Source organism: Eurosta solidaginis, chromosome 3 (genome assembly GCF_040869045.1).
Source record: "Eurosta solidaginis isolate ZX-2024a chromosome 3, ASM4086904v1, whole genome shotgun sequence".
Classification (NCBI taxonomy): Eukaryota; Metazoa; Arthropoda; class Insecta; order Diptera; family Tephritidae; genus Eurosta; species Eurosta solidaginis.
Window position 1 is genome coordinate 266,226,563 of NC_090321.1, and position 20,113 is coordinate 266,246,675.

A 20,113-nucleotide genomic window follows, 5' to 3' on the forward strand; every position below is an offset into this window, starting at 1 on the left:
TCGGTGGCAAGGTGCTGGTTTTATAGAGAAAAAGAAACTTCGCCGTCAAGCACTGTCGTTCACGACTGATAAAGAGCGTCTCGGTGCGATCCGCATTGGGGTGAAATTTTATAATGTTTCGTTAAATACGCTAACGCACAAACTTTTCAATATCTCGTTTATGAGCGCTTACACACCAAAAGACGATGTGGACGAAAAAGAAAAGGAATCGTTTTATGAGAAACTAAAAAATACATACCGTGACCGCTCCCGCTATGATATTAAAATCATGCTGGGTGATTTTAAAGCCATGGTGGGCAAGAAAGGGGTCTTTGGTCCCACAGTCGAAACATAATGCCTTCAGTATGTAACATTTCCCAACAGGTTGAGACTGTTTGACTTCGCCGCGGCGCGAAATATAGTGATTTGCAGTGCCACTTTTCAGCATAAAAAGATAAACCAAGCTACTTGGCTGTCTGCTGAAAGAAAACACGAAACTAAATCGATGAGCACCCCCTACGAGGACGGAATATCGTCAGGCCACTATCTTGTGGCAACCAACATATGTACACGCCTCTTTGCCGTGAGGACCGTGCGCGTAGACACGCAAGGAAAGCAAAATGTTGATTTTTTCTAGCAATATTCGACCCCACGATGCGGCCGATCAGGAACGATGACTGATACGATATGGAATGTCTTGCTGCCTTGGAAAAATGGACACTGCTTACCAATATGTTCGAAAGATGACGGAGCGGGACAGATTCTTGCACGAATGATATTGATAAATGACGTACAAAGTGTGCTTAAGTAGTAGAAGCACCACTTCTCCTCATTCTTAGCTAGCAGGTGAGAAGACGAGCCTGACACCTTAATCGCGATACGGAAAACACGTTTTGGCGCCCGACTATAAAAAATGGAAATATCCCAGCTAAAGAAAACCAGGCCGCATAATAATGACGGAGCTATTCAAACACGGAGGCGAAGAATTGGTAAAGATGCATCAAGTCCTTTGCGAATAATTTGAATAAAGTAGGGAAAAGTGACAGGCCTTTAATGGCACATATAGAACATTTTCTTCGAGCCAACAAATATAATAATATTGGTGGGCTCCAGACAGTATGTATGGGACATTAGATAGGCTGCAGAATGGACACGTAGGCAAACATACGTTGGCCCTAGATAGGGTTGTCTACCATAGAGCAAAACTGGGCAGGATCCAGATAATATATAGTTTTTTCCAGTTAGTTTAAAGCCAGGTAACAACTCCCGCAGTTTTTTTTTTGCTAATCCAGGCAGAGCCCTAAAGAAGCTCAGATCGAATTTTCTGTTCGGGTATCATTCAGAACAATATAGAAAAATCTACTACTGGGTGCTGGGTCCAAGTCCCTTGCAAAGCAACATCACAAATTTAGAAAAAAGTTTTCTAAGCGGTATAATCCCTCGGTAGTGATTTGCCATAAGGCGCTTGGAAGTGAAAAATCACCTTCCTTTCAGATGTCTTACGGAGTCCGCATAAAACGTGTAGGAGCACGACGCGAATCTCGGCCTAAATTGCTTCGGAGGTAAAACTTGCCAATTATTTATTTTATTTATTTAATTGGTTCCTAGAGGAAGTGCATAAAAAAGGCGCCTAGAGCTCTTCTTTGGTCAAGTCTCCTTGCCCGGCAGGACAACAACCAACCAACCAATGGTATTCATCCACTACCTGCACATTGCCTGATCAAAAGCTGTAATAACAACACCACTAACACTGAGATTGAATTTTTGTTAGATGTTCCTAAGGAGTTTAAGACCACTGCGCAACCGCTAATGTTAAGAAGCGCATAGCATCAGCCACGACTTTCTTCTTCACGCAAATACAGTGGTTGTTTTTTTAAAGCATTGCCTCACAATGCAAGCTATTAACATCGTGATCTCAAAAGTCTGCCAAAAACGAAACTATCTGCTGAGTGGAATATCACCCTATCTTGGCTGCTATTGTCCTATCTCAGATTTCCTTTCAAAAACATCCAATCTCAAAATTTCTTTCAAAATCTCATAAATTCAATACATGTTAACGTTGGATAAGGAGTTTATCAGATAAGTTTTAAGATAGGTCATTTTTGAAAAAAATCCTCAAGTGTCTGCCGAAATAGGGTGATATTCCGCTCGGCAATCGATATACTCTTAGATCAGGCATGCTTAACCAACGAACCGATATCATTTCGTTACGATAATTAACGTTAATAAACGAAACAAAGTCATTTCGTTTCGTTTATTAACGTTAAAAACGTCAAATTAGCGAAATGATTTCGTTTCGTTTTCTGCCATATCAAAACGAAATCAAATCGTTTATGTTGATTATTAATTTAAAACTATGCTGGCAAAGCTGATTGATGGCGGAGTCATTAAAGGTGAAAGCATTCGCCAAGCTGATTGCAACTTTTCTCATGAATTTTGACAGTACGAACATTTCTCAGAGTATTTTTGACATTACCACCAACGAATTACACAAACAAATTACATGGAGTTTGTGTGTGTATGTGCCCTCGTTGTTACCACCTTACCGCTTCACCATGGCTATAGCATTGCCAGCACAATTCAAACATAAAGTATCACGTTTTTGTTAACGTTTTTAACGTAAACGAAAGCTTTTCGTTTCGGTTAAAAACGAGATACAATTTATCTTGATAATTTCTTTATAGATAATATTTCGAAGTGTTTCAACGGAAACAGTGGAAATTTTTTGATAAACGATTAGCTTAACGTTAAGGAGCATCCCTGTCTTAGATATCGAGTGAGATAATCAATTTAGATTGTAAGTTAGTAGCTTTGTAACACATACCAATTTTACTAGATAACTTGATAAACCGTCTACATGAAAAACTGGATGAATTCCCTCGCGGTATTTAACCTTAAATAATTATCAAACTAAGAGAATATCTAGATAGAACGGCTTAACCTAAATTAAAGCGTTGTGCATTAGCTCCGTATTGCCGTCTCTATCTAACACATACTCTTACCTTCGATTAGAGGAAGAAAAACAACCAAAAAAGTGTAATGCGCTATTTTAGGTTAAGCACTAAATCATTTTTTTTTTTATAAATTAACTTAAAACTAAATGTTATACCAATTGTTAAATTCTAATGCACACTAAAACTATGTTTTTTCTTTCTCTTTCATTCTCTCCTAATATATGATATTTTACGTTACATGTTTCTTGTTAAAAAAAAACCAAAACACATCAACCATAAAACTGTTTTGCTCTTGCTGCTCACTCGCTGCTCGTTCGTTCGTTTTGTTCTCGTTTGATTGCGTTATAACATCATTCAATAAATCAATCAACCAATGAAACAAACTCCAAATAATAAATGAAATATCAATAAATCAACCACAAAATCCATCAAAAACAAAACTATCTGCTAACGCTTCACAAATATAGATAATCAATTTACTCTCCCAAGTACAGGAGAATTGTTCGGCAGACGAAGCCCGTCTTATCGATAAAGTGTTGGAATTTTTGAAACGTGAAGGTCTTTATAGTCCACAAATGAAGGAAATTCGTACAGATGATCCAATAGCTACAGATTTGATTGGCGCATTATTGACGGTGAGTTGTGCATTAATTAATCTGTCGAAGTACTTGTGCTCATCTTTTTTTTTTGTTTTTTATATATCTTTCGCTCTCGCTTCCCATTTTTAGGGCCCTAGTCTTTATTCATCACGACGTAGTTCAAATGACTCGATTATACGCGTTACTGGCCGTCAATCTACTTGCATGCCGGCTAAAATGAAGGTAAATTAGAAAAGAAAATTTGATAACAAAATTTTATAAATATGGAGTCCTTATTGTGTGGCGCTTTTCTCATATTAAATGTCCTTTAGGCTACACCACACATAATGGAACTACTTGAAGAATCTCTAAGTTGGGAATTTGATATATTCAAACTTGAAGAAATCACCGAGAAGCGACCTCTGCTCTATTTGGGCATGGAACTGTTCCGACGCTTCAATGTGTTCGCAACATTAAATATCGATGAGAATGTCTGCAAGAGCTGGTTGGCTGTAATGGAGGCCAATTATCATGCCAACAATTCATATCATAATAGTACACATGCTGCCGATGTTATGCAGGTGAATATTTTTCATTATTTTTTTAGTATGCTTGCGTAAGACTAGCGTCGCAACAAAAATGTTGACTTAGTCTGTAAATAGTGATACCAATTTCTAGTTCAGAACTAGACCGAAAGCATCAAATAAGTACTAGTTGGTTGGTAACTATACTTTCTCTAGTTTTAAAATCAACAGTTTGAGTTTTTATGTATTATATTTAATAATTACTTGATAAATATAAAAAAAAACGGATGCTAGCTTCAAGGAGCTTCGATTTTGAGTATTCCACACTTTCCCTTACGTAAACTCTATAGCATACATACTGTTACGAATATTAGCAATACTAAGGGGTACTGTCATCTCTAAGCCGATGCTAAGCAGTGACTTGATGCACATCAATAATTTAATCATTATGTCTACACATATGTACATACACGCAGGGAGAAGCAACGCTCATAAACATGCAGATATCTTATCTGAGATATGCAATATAATTGGTGAAGTGTCGCTCACAAACACACGCGTATATGAGAGCTATACACGTACATCTGTAGTTATAATTATAGCAGATAACCAACTAGTAGATTCTACAACAGAAGCACCTAGAAGATGCAACGAGGAAATCAAAGAGTATAAAAGGCAGCCACGGTAGAGGCGCTACAAGCAGTTTTGATTAAGACGCTATCTAGCGAGCAATAGCAATATTATTTATTGTGAAGTACTTTAATAAAGGCCATTTTTCCATTATTCAATATTGGGAGTTATTTATTCAACAGTTTAGTGATTCGAACGAAGATTGCAAATAAGGGGAATTGCAGTAAATTCGTTACAATATATTTCGCGATAGATCCAATATAGTACATTAATACAATGACAAATAACTTACGCTTAAGTCAATTCATATTGTAACGAATTTACTTGCAAAAGTAAAATAATTTTGCGGATAATGAGACTTTTAAATTTTGATAATCGTTATAGATTACAATAAATATTCATTGTTTGAAAAGTTTGATTTAATCTTATATTGAATATCAGTAGTTAGTCATCATCATACGTGGATCAATATTCATAAATTCACTTTATATTTTATAACATGCACAAACTTTTCCATTTTAATCATTTCGATTGATAACTATTTAGCAGGTCTGACATAATCTTAGTAATAATCTTAAGAAATAATCAAAGATTATGAAAACCAATTAATAAATGATTAAAAATAAAACAAAAAAATCTAAATTGAAAAAAATGCTAAGATTTTTAAATTTTTATGCTCGTTTAAAACTGTTCATTTACATGTTTTAATTAATTAGAATGATATCAACCAAAATAACGATTAATATGTTACAAGTTTGATCTAATGATTAATCACAGTCATCATTGTACGTGGATCTGCATTCCATAATTCAGTTTCTAATTTGTAAACATTTACATAATATTATTATTTTTTTAAAATTTCTTTACAATAGGCCACCGGCTGTTTTCTTACCCAGTTAGCTGCCAAGGATATGGGCATGGATCATACTGACGAAGCCATTGCGTTAATTGCTGCCGCAGCACACGATGTCGATCATCCAGGACGCTCGTCGGCTTTCCTCTGTAATTCGCGCAATACATTGGCACTACTTTATAACGATCTTTGCGTGTTGGAGTCGCATCATGCTTCAATTACCTTTAGACTTACTTTAAGTAATTAAGAGCAATACGATATTATTATTAAAATCAAAACTAATTGTTTGTCTCCGCTACCTCAGGTGATGACAAAGTCAATATATTCAAGAATTTAGACACCGAAACTTATAAATCGGTGCGTAGTGTTGTGATCGATATGATTTTAGCCACAGAGATGACAAGACATTTTGAGCATTTGGCCAAGTTTGTGAGCATTTTTGGCACAGATGAAGAACCGAAGGATGTAAGTTTGCAATTCGTATTATTTTATTTGTTATTTGTTTTTTATATTTATTTTCATTTAAAACTTACAGATCGTTCAATCCGAGGATGAAAGTGCCATTTTAATACGTCGCATGTTGATCAAAGTTGCCGATGTGAATAATCCATCACGTCAGCCTTCATATTGCGTTGAATGGGCACGCCGTATTGCTGAGGAATATTTTACACAAACTGATGAAGAAAAGGCGAAAGCTTTACCCATTGTTATGCCGATGTTCGATAGAAATACGTGCAGCATACCGAAGAGTCAGATTGGTTTCATTGAGTACATTATACAGGATATGGTGCATGCATGGGATAGTAAGTAAAATTTGTTGCTAAATATCTATGGACAACGTCGTTGCAAGTGCGCACATGTGTATACATATATCAATGGATATGAAATGCCGCTCTTCTGCCTTAAGATGGGCAAGAAGCGTTACCATTCCAACGGTCTCGATAAAATTGTTCTGTTGAACAGTCGTTGACATATTTAATAGAGTAGGGAAGAAAATCTCCAAAGAAAAGCATCAACACGGTCTATTACCTCCTTACCCTTGCAGCTCTTTAGAAATCATTTGTTGGAATGCATATTCTATCACCATTTATTTCCATTATACCGTGAACTTCCTTATTAGCTCATCTGTGCTACTCATTGCTACTTTCGATATCCGGAGGGACATCAATCAATGTTTGCCCGTCAGAATCGACATATATGAAGGCTGTTATTTAAACCAAATGAATGGTAATCTAGTTCGGTATTTCTACGCTTAAGGCGACCAGTAAAGTTTTGGGGTAGTTACCACTGAACGTCCTGCAACAGGTTCTGCCACTATCACTATTCCACAGAGAGAGTATATGTGGCTTCCTGTTAAAAAAATGTATAAGTAGTTATACATCGTGGGTTCTGCTTATACTCTAACATCTCCATGTATGCCCTCTAAGGCACCCGATAGCTGTAAGAAGTTTCCATACTAACCTACCTAATTCGGATCGATATTCTGCTGACTGCTGTAATTGCGCTGAACAGGCGTGGCCTGGCCATAATCGAATAGGAACCTTAGAAGGTACATACATTAAGGAAAGACATATTTATAATCGTAGCAGTAATAACAGGACACTGGCCGTCATCCGCTTCTTTCACCGTTATCCATTAAGGAAATATCAGATACAGAACTTTGGACTGTTTTTTGCTACAAATTCTTAAGGCGGTATTCAAATTATCTACAAAAGATATCAGTAGGTGAATGGAAAATGTGTTCTTGAGCACTAATTCGCGCATTTTTCGAATAGTTGGTGTAATTCTTCGAGTTGGAGTAGTAAAATCCGTCTCTAGCAAACTTTAACTTATGTTATCACAATCACTGCAGGCCTGTCCAAATCTAGTGTTGCTCGAAGGCAAGAACAAATTTAGTCTAAAAGTATTACAACTTTCCTGTAGTTTAGCATGCAGATATATGGGAAGAAGGTTGCGTATAACCTCCATGGCGGTTGTGGATGTGTCTCATTCGAGTGCTGGCCGCCATACTGAAATATCGCAGAGTAGTGTAACTTGTAGGTCTGCCAATTAGCATACGAATTTTTATATGCGTTTTAGCCGGGCGAACCCCCGACTATGTACAATCTATGCTCTTTCAACATTGCCATGTTATTGAAGTTGGCATCCTGACACACGTAACAAACAAAAAGGCCTTCAAGAATATCACACCCCAGCCTTTACGGAAAGGCATTCTGCCACTTACTTTTTAAGCTTAATGTCTTAAGAAATGTCCACCGAACAGGCTTGATGATTGGTATTCGGGCCATGAGAAAAAGCTTATAGTATTACGAGCTTGGCATAATAACAGGGGAGGCTTTTTAAATGTGGTATGAGGGCATTCTATATGTATCTTTGTTAGTTCTGGTTAAGTTTCGGGTCCCAACCGTCGCCGAGGTATTTATGTCTAATGAAAACTTGATTCTGACTCCATTTAAACGTAAAAACAAGGCTTGAGTGCCAAGTACTCGTGAATTTTGATTTACAAACTACAGAAGTACGTCCTGAAATCTACTGGATTTAACTGAACTAGAGCTCGCCCAGGGGTTGAAGTTAAACCACAAAAGGTGTAACTTCACTAGTCATAGATAATTTCGGCGCTATTTGAAAAAAGTGTCATCGGCTACTTATCGGTAAAAAAAACGATACCGACAAGTTCTTGTGTTATTATCATCTTGTTATCTATAGTGAAATCGTATACGAGTTATCTGTTTGCTATTGGTTTCTTAACGGCTTTTATAAATGTGTTATCGACTTATATTGAAGTGCTATCGGTATTCAGTTGATAACAAACCGATAATTCGTTAACAATGTTGTTCGATAAATTTTTTAAAACTAACCTTTCGTCCACAAATCGAAAACATTTCGTTAACAAACAGTACACTCGCCGATGAAAATCCATAAGTCAGCGATCAATTTTGTTTTCGATAAAAATGTATAACTTCGATACTTACCTCTACTTCCGCCGCTCCGACATAATACGCGTTCAGTATGACACTCCCACTCATAAGGCCTACACTTTCCCTTCACCTACATTCTGTATACCTCCATACAGCATATCACTTCCAAATATTGTAACGAATTTACTGAATTCCGCTTATTCGCAACCTTCTACTAACGTTCGTATCGCTAAACTATTGAATAAATAACTCCAATATTTAATAATGCAAAATGGCCTTTATTAAAGTACTTCACAATAACACTGATACTTCACAACCAATAGCTTGCTTAAATGAAACTGATTGTCGCGCCTCTACTGTTGCGGCCTTTTATACTCTGTCATTTCCTCGTTGCATCTTCTAGGCGCTTCCAGAATTTACTTAGTTACTGCTATAAAATTATAACTACAGATGCACGTGTATAGCTCTCATATGCGCGTGTATTTGTGAGAGACACTTCCACAATTATAATTGCATAATTTTGGGAGCATCTCAGATAAGATATCTGCATATGTTTGTGCGTTGTTTCTCCGCTGCGTCTACGTACATATGTGTAGACATAATGACTAAATTATTGATGTGCATACAATTCACTGCTTAGCATCGGCTTAGAGATGACAGTACCCCTTAGTGTTGCTAATATTCGTAACACTGCCCTCCACCAAAGTCTGATCGTCCCGATCAGACAAATCTCTCGATCTAAACGCTGCCAGCCTTTCCAAATGAACCACCCTTCGTGGTTTCCCAATAGCATGTATGCGGTAGATGGTATTACTGATCTTTTTCACAACTTTGTACGGGCCTTCCCAACTGCACCGAAATTTGTATGGAACACCTTCCTGCCGGTTAGGGTTGTATAGCAGTACCAAATATCCATCCAAGAAACCTTCCGTATTATTGTTCACATTGTACCTGCGTTTCATCTTACTACTCATTATCCTGGATCGTTCCCACGTTTCACAACATTGGTGCGCTTGAAACTACCCTCGCATTCCTTCTGGGAAATTCTTTCCTTCGTTTTCGTGCGTCCCTTTGGTTTTGCCAATGCCAGTGTTTCTCTCGAAGGTACTTTTGATTTCGCTTTATTTGGCCCATTCGATCCATCAACCTTTACCGTTAACTTCCGTGATCTTTATCGAATCTTCTCCACCAGTACTCGATTACTGCTGAACTCTTCCTCCATACTGAAGTTAAGTGGTACATCCTGGTTCTCATAACGCATAACCCTTATCTGCATATCGATCTTGATGTCAGGGTCAACTAAGAAGTCCACTCCCAATATGACTTCATCAACAATCTCCGCCACAATGCATTTGTGTAGAACCATTACCTTCCCACTTCACATATCACTTCTCCCTGGACTTGGTTATACTCGCCTGTGACCGTATGAAACCTTGCTCCAGGTAACGGGCTACTCTCCTATTTACCAAATCAGATCGGATTAAGGAGTGAGATGCGCCAGTATCTAAGGTCAGTACACGCTTCTTGCCATCCAGCTTTCCTTTGACGGCAAGACTGCTCGATTTTATTTCAACAGCTGGAGCTAGCTCTCTATCTTTAAGTCTGGCACGCTCTTGCTCATCTCCTCCAGCTTTGCGTTTACGTTGGAACTACCAGGACCGGTGCTGCAATGACGAGCAATGTGACCTGGGTTACCGCCCTTGAAACATTTGATTGCACCATTATTCCTCTGTTGAATTCCTTTTAAAGCTTCTAAAATTGCGTCTACCCACTCTGGCCTTTCTACTTCCAAACGATGCTGTTTCCCTAATGAGAGCATGTGATACCGTTTCTGCGAATGTTGGCTTTGGGTTTGCGTATGTAGCTCGCTTTGTGTATTCCACGGGTGCATCCGCATTCCCTAAATGTGCTAGCCTTTCAACATCCGACGCAAACTCTTGCAATGTTTCACCAGGCCTCTGGAAGCGGTTCAGCAACTCCATTTGGTATATCTGTCTCATATGTTCAGTTCCGTATCGTCTCTCTAGAGCGCCCATCAATGCTTCACAACAGCTCCGTTCGCCCTCTGGAATGGTTTGAAAATCTCAGCTGCAGGCCCTTTCAATGCCATGAACAGTGCAGCTACTTTATCATCCACATTCCAGTTGTTCACTGCTACCGTCTTCTCAAACTGAAGCTTGAATACCTGGAAAGGAACAGAACTGGGCGGTTGAATAGTAATTCCTGGATCCTATCTTTCAAAGCATCCATCTCTGCCTCTACTTTATCCTGTCGACCACTGAAGCCTTCATGAAACTGGGTTAGTTTTTGTTCCATATGCGCTTCCAGTTCAGATGATATACGGACTTCCTGCTCTTCTAGTTGTGTGGAGATCTGAGATGATATCTGTGCTGAAATTTGTGCCGACATTTTGAATAAATGTGCCTCTTGCGCATCCAGTTGTACTTCCATCTTGGATGTTATACGTGTCTCCTGCGATTGTAGTTGGGATGCTATACTTGTCTTCTGTTCTGCCAGTTGAGTTGACATTTCGCTTGATATTTGTTTCAAAAGTGCTAGTATCGCGTTAGTGTCAACACTTGCCAATGGATTCGGAGTCTCTATCTTCTCCTCCATTTTAGTCGCTGGCTCTTCCAGATCAGGATAAAAGACATACTCGTCCACGTCAATTCCTTCCAACTCCATTACCTCTCGTAGCCGTGCTTGAAGTTCGATCTTATTGCCGGTTGTATTCAATCCACGGGCTTCCAACTCCTTTTTCAGTTGCTGGATCCTTAATTCACTTAACTTTGCCATGTCCAGGTTGTATTCGAAGTCTTCGGAATTTATTCAACAATTCCTCTTCTGATACCAATTGTAAAGAATTCACTGAATTCCGCTTATTCGCAACCTTCTACTAACGTTCGTATCGCTAAACTGTGGAATAAATAATTCCAATATTTAATAATGCAAAATGGCCTTTGTTAAAGTACTTCACAATAACACTGATACTTCACAACCAATAGCTTGCTTAAATGAAACTGATTGTCGCACCTTTACTGTTGCTGCCTTTTATACTCTGTCATTTCCTCGTTGCATCTTCTAGGCGCTTCCAGAATTTACTTAGTTACTGCTATAAAATTATAACTACAGATGCACGTGTATAGCTCTCATATGCGCGTGTATTTGTGAGCGACACTTCCACAATTATAATTGCATAATTTTGGGTGCATCTCAGATAAGATATTTGCATGTGTTTGTGCGTTGCTTCTCCGCTGCGTGTACATACATATATGTAGACATAATGATTGAATTATTGATGTGCATACAAGTCAGTGCTTAGCATCGGCTTAGGGATGACAGTACCACTTAAAAAAAAATAAATGTAAGGCGCGATAACCTCCGAAGAGATCTAAGGCCGAGCTTCTCTTCCAATTTGCGTCGTGCTCCTCTTGATTTTCCCTACAAATTGGCCGGACGGGACCTACATGTTTTATGCCGACTCCGAACGGCATCTGCAAAGCAGACGAGTTTTCACTGAGAGCTTTTCATGGCAGAAATACACCCGGAGTGCTTGCCAAACACTGCCGAGGGGCGACCCCGCTTAGAAAAATTTTCTTCTAATTGAAAAATCTTATTTCTAAAATTTTGATATTGCTTTGCCCGGGAGTTGAACCCAGGGCATACGGTGTGATAGGCGGAGCACGCTACCATCACACCACGGTGGCCGCCGACAGTACCACTTAGTGTTGCTAATATTCGTAACAATATTATGATCGCACTTACATTTACCTTACAGATACGTTCTGAATCGTGAACAAAGATGTTTATATGTACATGAAGAAGGTACTTTTTTCACTGCGCTATAAAGTACCACCACTATATCTTGAAAATGATGTTGAAAAATCTTCACGCCAACACATACTAAAATAAAAATTTATTTCTAGGTTTCATCGATATGCCACAATTGGTCACCTACATGCAAATCAATTATTCACAATGGAAAAAATTCGAAGATCAAGGTGTACACACATTGGCGGATGTTAAAAGCAAACAGCATAGTTTAAGTGCAAAGAAGAATGTCAAATAGCATTTGGCATTCAAGAGGTTGTTCTCAGGGCTATTAAAGCCACAGCCGGTCCAGCCTCCGTGTGCAGTGACAATTGGTGAAAATGAAATGGAATATTGCTTGCAAAAATAGAGTTGAAAAACATGAAGCGAAAATTGAAGGAAAATCAAAGCACACGCAGAATATTGAGGAAAAGAGCAAGAACAAGATAAAGAAAGTAGTACAGCAAGTAAAGTGTTAAGACAATCAGTAATACATAAACAGTTATTATGAACAAAACTGTAAATGTTTTGCTGGCATACCTTAGAAAGTAATGACCAACAGCAACCAATAGCGGTATTCACAAAATACGACAAACGCTTTAAAATTTTCGTTTTTATTTGCAAAAAAGACGAACTTAAAAAGGAATTTTACAAAAACAGCATGCTTAATTATATTTTTTATATTTGAAATTGGACAAATATTTGAACACTTGGACAAGTGCTTTGACAAAGGGTGCAATTTTGTGAATACCGCTATCATTTGTTGTTGTAGAGAAATGGCAAACAAAAAAATATGGAAATGAATTTGAATGCACCAGGCACCGGCTGTACAGCACACAAACATAAATAAAAATAAATGTTCATTTTTCTTGGGCTGGACTCAAAAATAATAATTTCACAAAAAAAAAGAAACAAAAATATTGATTATAAAAAATCACAAAACGACTAAAATATAACAAACAAAAAAAACTTTTACAAAAAATGTTTTCTACTCTTTAAAAACATGCAAACAAATATTTTAAGATGAGATCTTTAAATTTATAAAAGTTATTGTTATAAAAAAAAAAAAAACCAAAAGAAAAAGAAAAACTATTGTAATAAATGTTGTTGGATGTTATGAATTGAAATATTTTTAAAGAACTATTATTATGCAGACTTATTAGCAAAATTTTAATTATGAACCGTCTACCTAATATAAGTAATTTGAACAGGGTGCTTATTCTTTTACTCGAAATTTCTTACGTATATGTAAAAGAAATGTATGAAATTTGACAGCTTTCGAATTCACTTTCTTATCGAATCGAGTAAGATAATAAGACCCGATGAGAAATTTCGTTTTCAAAAATCGTTACTTTGTGAAAATGGCGTCAAGAGCAAAGTGCACAGATATCGAGTAAGTTGAGCTCACTTACTTGCTTTTTATTGCCTTTCTTTTGCACAACTTTTTTTTTTTTTTTTTGAATTATCCAATTTTTGAAGTTGGTTTTTAAATTGTCAGTTATAAAGGTGCAATTGTTAACTTTATTATACGAAAAAATTATATTTTTTTGTTTACTGGGTTGGAGCTTTACAGGCTGTAAACTAGCAAGAAAAAATTTAATATTTCTGTACTGAACTCGGCGTTTCGATGCTTCCGTTTTTTGCTCAGGGTTTCTCAACTTTTTTTTAATATGATGTTTGCTGCTACTTTTATTTATATTTTCATAAACGGTGTAAACATGAATACTTTGTTTGGCGTTTTCTTCTCTGCAAAAAAATGTTACCCTCATGCTACACTCTTACAATTCTTACTTAAGAACAAGATCGCCTATAGTTCTACAAAACGGCAGAATTTCCAAGAAACGGTAGTCCTTTTCTTATTCAATGAGCAATATTCGATGAAAGGCAGGCCGACTTTACTTTCAGAAGAGTAAACAGTGAAAAAGAGTGGAATTTATCGTCCAAATTTTAATTGAGTCGTTCACGATCCCTATGTTATCTTAAGACTATGGACACTCATGTATTCGTTAAAGGGTTGGTTTCAGTTCGTCCAGAATATAATATACCGCTCGAGTTGCACCCACAGGTTTGATCTTCCAAAAACTAGTCAGTCCCACAGTTAGATTTAAGCTAGTCAATTAGGCCAGCTGTTTTAAAAAATTATTAATTATTGAACAGATTAGATTGACATTCAGGGCTTCACCGTCCTGGGTTTTTACGTTTTACGATCCGTGATCGAAACTCATTTTTTAATCATAATAGCTCTTAAATGGTGAATTAGATTAATGACATATGGGAACTAGCGATAAACTCATAAAGAGTTGACAAACTTTGAAATTAGCTCTGAGTTTAAACGATTAACCTGTCGTTCTCCAAGATCCCTTAAAATTGAGTTTATGGCGCAGTGTGAAAACAATATTAGGTGATAGGGTAGACTATAGTGCTTGGTATCCATTGAAAATTGTCTTGAGGGCAGTAAAAGTTTGTTCTGTTGCCTGAACACTTTTTTCATTCACTGTAACAAATAGTACCGTTCTGGATGCTTTGCTGGAGCGCATAGAGTACTGTGAAATGGTGACGTTTTAGTAAAGTGATACGTCACCTCTTAATCAGATTCAGTTTATGAATTTTAACGCGCAGAATCCGAATCCACTACTAGAATTTACCTAACGGTGGCTAGGTCCTAACCTCAAATCAAATACAAACAAGTGAGGAAGGCTAAGTTTGGGTGTAACCGAACATTGCATACTCAGCTGCCAAATTACAGCTTGCAAAATTTTAAATTACCTACTTTTAAAAATTTACTAATTTTACAAATTTTCTATTCTGCCCACCTCCCAAGTTTCATCGCTTTATCCATCTTTGCCAATTAATTATCGCACTTTTTCGGTTTTTCGAAATTTTCGATATCGAAAATGTGGGCGTGGTTATAGTCCGATTTTGTTCATTTGAATAGCGATCTGAGACGAGTGCCCAGGAACTTACATACCAAATTTCATTAACATTCCTCAAAATATACTTAAGTTATCGTATTTACGGACAGATGGACGGACATGGCTAAATGAATTTCGCCCGGATCATTTTGATATATAGAAGTCTGTATCCATCTCGATTAGTTTATGCCGTTACGGGGTACCGTTATGCGAACAGAATTAAAATACACTGTGAACTCTGCTCAGCTGAGTATAAAAATCAATGGCGACTGAGCACTACGAAATTTCTTAAAGCAAATTAGGATTCAACGTATCAAATGCATCGGACTAAATGTGTCGCATACCAAAAGTTTTAGAATTCATTACAAGCATTTAAATTGACACAAGCCAGATTTCTCAGCTGGGCAGATGACAAACTGCCAAGAGGTCGCTTACTTCTTTATTGTGCTGTACATGTATAAAGAGGTAATTTACGGTGACTTAATCTGATATGTCGTTATATCTGGTCCTGAAATTTTACAATGCCTTCCTTATAATGTCCTTTGAGCTCTGAAGTCATTTTCATATAGTGAGGGCAGCTTACCTAGTGGTATTCATATATAATGTAATTTCATATGACATGCTGGGAAGCGGACACTGTGTAAAAACGACTTCAGCTCAAAACAACAATATAAGGAAAAGATTCTGAGGATAAAATTAATGATCTACCTAATTCAAAAATCAAATGTGAAACAACAAAGTTAAAATAAATTAAAAAAAATCTTTGCATCAAAATTATGTCGAGATGCGCTCATATTGTATGGCATACTTTTAAAACATGTTTGTAGGGAAGCCAACCCAGTCTTTTATGTTGCATAAAGTTACATTGATCAAGTTTTTATGTTGTTTTTCGAATTTAGTCTACTGTTATAAACAAGAAAACATATTTATACAAATTTTTTTGACGAAACTTTTTTCTATCAAATGACTGATCTAACAACTGAAAATTAAATAAAAAAATAGCTAAAAATATTTGAAGCTGTGTGTTAAAAAAGCAGCAAAAAGTACAAAAAAAATCAAAATCTAAAGAAATCGTCAAAAGAACTATAAGAATTTGAAATACCACTACAAATATGTTAGATTGAAATTAACTGGACCACAAAACTGCGTATTCAAAACATTTCTGCAAATTTTAAGTTTGTGTTACAATTTTAATCGAAATTTTCGAAAACTGGTCGAATTTTTCTTCGAAAATTTTTTTTTTAATTTTTTTGATACCAATTTTCTGTACATAATGCAGAAACGTTTCTTCCAAAGTTAACGTTTCTAAATAAAAAAATATAAGTTAAACTTTTTCAAATAATTTTTGCTGCAACTTTTTTCCACACAGTTGTACAAATATTCTATAAAACCAGTTTTCCTCAATCAAGGAAATTTCGAAACCTGATTACAACAACAACACAAACAATGCTCTGCAAATAATACATTAAAAGTTCAGAATGTAGTTAGTTTAAAAAATTTCTAAATATGGCAACAACACAAAATCACAAACTAATTAACAAATCGGAATCAAATCAAATATTAATATTTAAGATATAAAAGTTTTTCTTATTGATGTGAAACTGACTAAAAGTTAATTATATATTTAAAACAATTTACATACATACATATATAGTGTAACGTATCTAAACATAACTACTTACATGTGTAATTACAATTTAAAAACAAAATTTAAAAAATAATTGAACAAATTTATACGGATTTAAGTAAATAATGGTTTGTTTGTGACAAACAAGCATAATTTGTTTAAAAAAAAGTTTCAAACCCACGTGACTGATAACATTTGTCAAATTTTTGCGGTTTCCTTGTTGAGCTCATTAAAATTGTAAAAAAATTTAATTGCTTAAAATTTTTTTTTAAATACAAAATAAATTTACATAGTCTTTTTAACGATTTACGCTTCCTTTCTTTTAAGTAACTATCACAGAACTAAACTTAGTTTAACAAAACCAATTTGATTGTACTAAAAGTTTACAAAAAAAAACACAATTTCGTGAGAAACATAACTACAACAAAGTAACAAAATAAACAAACAAAAATATTTGTTTGCTCCTTGCAGGTTAAGGATAAAAAGAAAGTTTAAAATACATAGGTTAAGAATTAGTGAAATTTGTTTTAAGAAATAAAAGAAACCACAAAAAAATTATTTTTGTTTGGTATTTTATTTAAATTTTGTTTCTACACCTTTCATTTTATTGCCAGAACTTTATAGAGAAAATATGATAACTGCCATATCATCGTAATGATCTGGAAGAGATACAAAATTTTACATGTAGGTGTACAATAACAATTTGAGTTAGACACATCCAGACAGATCAAGACATATACCTAATTTAATTTGAAAATCAGATAATTTGTTTTGTTCCTCAGCTCAAGTTTGTTGGTGTTGGTGAAAACAGCCTAATTGGTTTAAAGCCGCCAGTATACTGGATCACGGTTATTGAGATTCACAATTTAAAAGCCGTAACGATTAAGGCGCTACGTGGGTTAATCGGTCACGGATCAATACTGTCGATTTATGTATTTCATATCTCTTGAATCAAGAAAAATTACGAAGTTTTTGTTTTTGCAGTGTATAGGTACCTACTTTTAGATTAACACAATTTGTATACAAATGACCCAGCACCGAAATTGCCCTTTATCTCTTGAACCAAGCAAGATTTGCTAACTTTTGCTTTGCATTCATAGAGGCACCCATTTGTAGATTGATCCAAAGTTTGTTTCAAGGTTCTATCATTAACGGTTCAGGCGCTACGTGAGATATCCTATTTATCGATAACTACTGACGACTAAACCGATTATAGTATAATTAAAATTTTTTTTGTTGCATTATATATTTGTATATATGGGGAAATCCGCCAAACTTTGGTTTTTTTGGAGAAAAAAAATTTTTTTTTGAAACATGGTATCACGCAAATATCTTTTTGTTAGGAACATTGAGGGGTAAATTGGAGCTAGAGTGCATCGCCGTTACTCGTGTTACATAATGCCTCAAAAAGATATAGTCAAAAGATCGAGCAAAATATATATAAATTTAGGTCGCAGTATTTAATATACATTTATTTCAACACTTCTGGACCGATTATATCGAAATTTTAACAAAATATGGAGAAATGTATATGCAGCTGTTAGCTATGTAAAATTTGTTTGATACACGAGACCCGGTTTTGTAGATATCGGTAAAAATATAAAACCGAATAACCGCCAAATATTTTTTACTGCAAAGTTTGCAACACATTTATTTTAACACCTTTCTACCAATCCTTTTGAAACTTTAAGAACGTATAGATATGTAAACGAAGTATGATCAGGTAAAAAAATTTTAATACCCGAGATCCGGTTTTGGAGATATTGATAAAAATATAAACCCGGAAAACCTTAATTTTTTTTTACTTATTTAAACACTTTTTAACCGATTGTGTTGAAATTTTATCAGGATGTACATATCTGTGAGGGGTATATTTAGGTAAAATTTTGTTGATACCCGAAACCCGGTTTTAGAGATATTGGCAAAAATATGAAATCGGGTAACCGTCAAATATTTCATACACGTTTGTTAATTTTTTCTCTACACCACTGTAGTATACCAACAATTGCCTCATCTTCGAATGTTCATGCAAGGAAAGTTATTGATGTTTGTACATGGGGCAAATATACGAAATTTCCGACAAAAATTGGCAATCGTAAAAAAGTGTAGAAAAAATGTTTATTTTTTTTTTAATTTTTGTACCAAATTTGTGTTTCTTTTCATTTACTTTAAACTAAAAAAAATTTTCTACACTTTTTGACGATTGCCAATTTTTGGCGAAAATTTCATATATTTGCCCCATGTACAAACATCAATAACTTTCCTTGCGTGAATAGTCCAAGATGAGGCAATTGATGGCATACTTCTGTGGTGTAGAGAAAAAAATTAACAAACGGGTATGAAGTGATAAAAGTAAAATTGTAGCTATGTCCACAAAAAAACATGCTCCTGAAAAAAATTTAGGCAACCAAGTGCTTCCACTTTTCTGTATCTACCTTCAAAACTGAAAGGGGCATATCGAAGATGAAGCCCCAGGTATTTTTAGTCCCTGATAGGCTATTATCTTGCATAATCCAAATTTCAGTACTCAGTTGCCTCAAAAAGCTATAAGCAAAAAATTGTCAATATTGAAAATGACAAAAAAAGTATCGCTACTTTGATTGATGCTAGTTTTGAGTATTGGAGGGGCATATTAATTTTGCTCATACTTTTAGAATCTCCGTCTCAAAAACAATATTCAGTTTAAACTCCATAGCGTTTCAGAGATGCCTCAAAATTTTATCGAAAAAATTCAAAAAAAAAATCAAGGGTATCGCTTGAGAAAGTGTAAAAAAGTTTTTTACGTTTCGAAGTTCTGCAAAAACTTACTATCAACTTTCTTGATTTTTAAAATCATCAGATCGGATAGTCAAAAAGTCAAACTTAATGGCCTTGTACTTTTTTTTGGCCGTGTGTATAACCCGAGTATCCAAAAAAGTAAAAGTTTTTGGGATTTGCCCATATATATCTCTGGAACCAAAGCCAATGCAGAGCTTTCGTTTTCGCAATTTCGACTATAGATAGACCCACAATTTAAAATAAATGTCTATCATTAACCCTTCAGGGCAAAATGGAAATTTATCAGTACACAAATTACCCAGCGCATAAATTGTCCTATCCCTCTTCAACCAAGCAAAATTGTCTTAACTTTTTTGCATTATTTACTTACTTACTTAATTGGCGCTTAACCGTCTAAACGGTTATTGCCGTCCAACAAGGCGCGCCAGTCGCTCCTTCGCTCCGCCAACCGGCGCCAATTGGTCACACCAAGGGAGTTTAAATCGTTTTCCACCTAGTCCTTCCAACGGAGTGGGGGCCGCCCTCTACCTCTGCTTCCATAGGCGGGTTC

General features: G+C 35.9%; 1 protein-coding gene across 2 annotated transcripts in view; it reads left to right on the plus strand.

Moving 5' to 3' along the window:
* Pde8 (phosphodiesterase 8) overlaps positions 1–16,644 on the plus strand; it is an 84,142-nt gene extending 67,498 nt beyond the window's left edge. The window contains exons 11-17 of one of the 2 annotated variants that reach the window (XM_067776305.1): positions 3,428–3,568; positions 3,662–3,754; positions 3,844–4,092; positions 5,538–5,757; positions 5,823–5,983; positions 6,054–6,321; positions 12,363–16,644. In XM_067776305.1, the coding sequence (XP_067632406.1) occupies positions 3,428–3,568; positions 3,662–3,754; positions 3,844–4,092; positions 5,538–5,757; positions 5,823–5,983; positions 6,054–6,321; positions 12,363–12,505 (1,275 nt within the window). In that variant the 3' untranslated portion in view covers positions 12,506–16,644. Of the gene's footprint in view, positions 1–3,400; positions 3,569–3,661; positions 3,755–3,843; positions 4,093–5,537; positions 5,758–5,822; positions 5,984–6,053; positions 6,322–12,362 lie in introns of both variants that reach the window. The other variant, XM_067776304.1, reaches the window with a different exon arrangement.
* Positions 16,645–20,113: the final 3,469 nt, after the last annotated feature.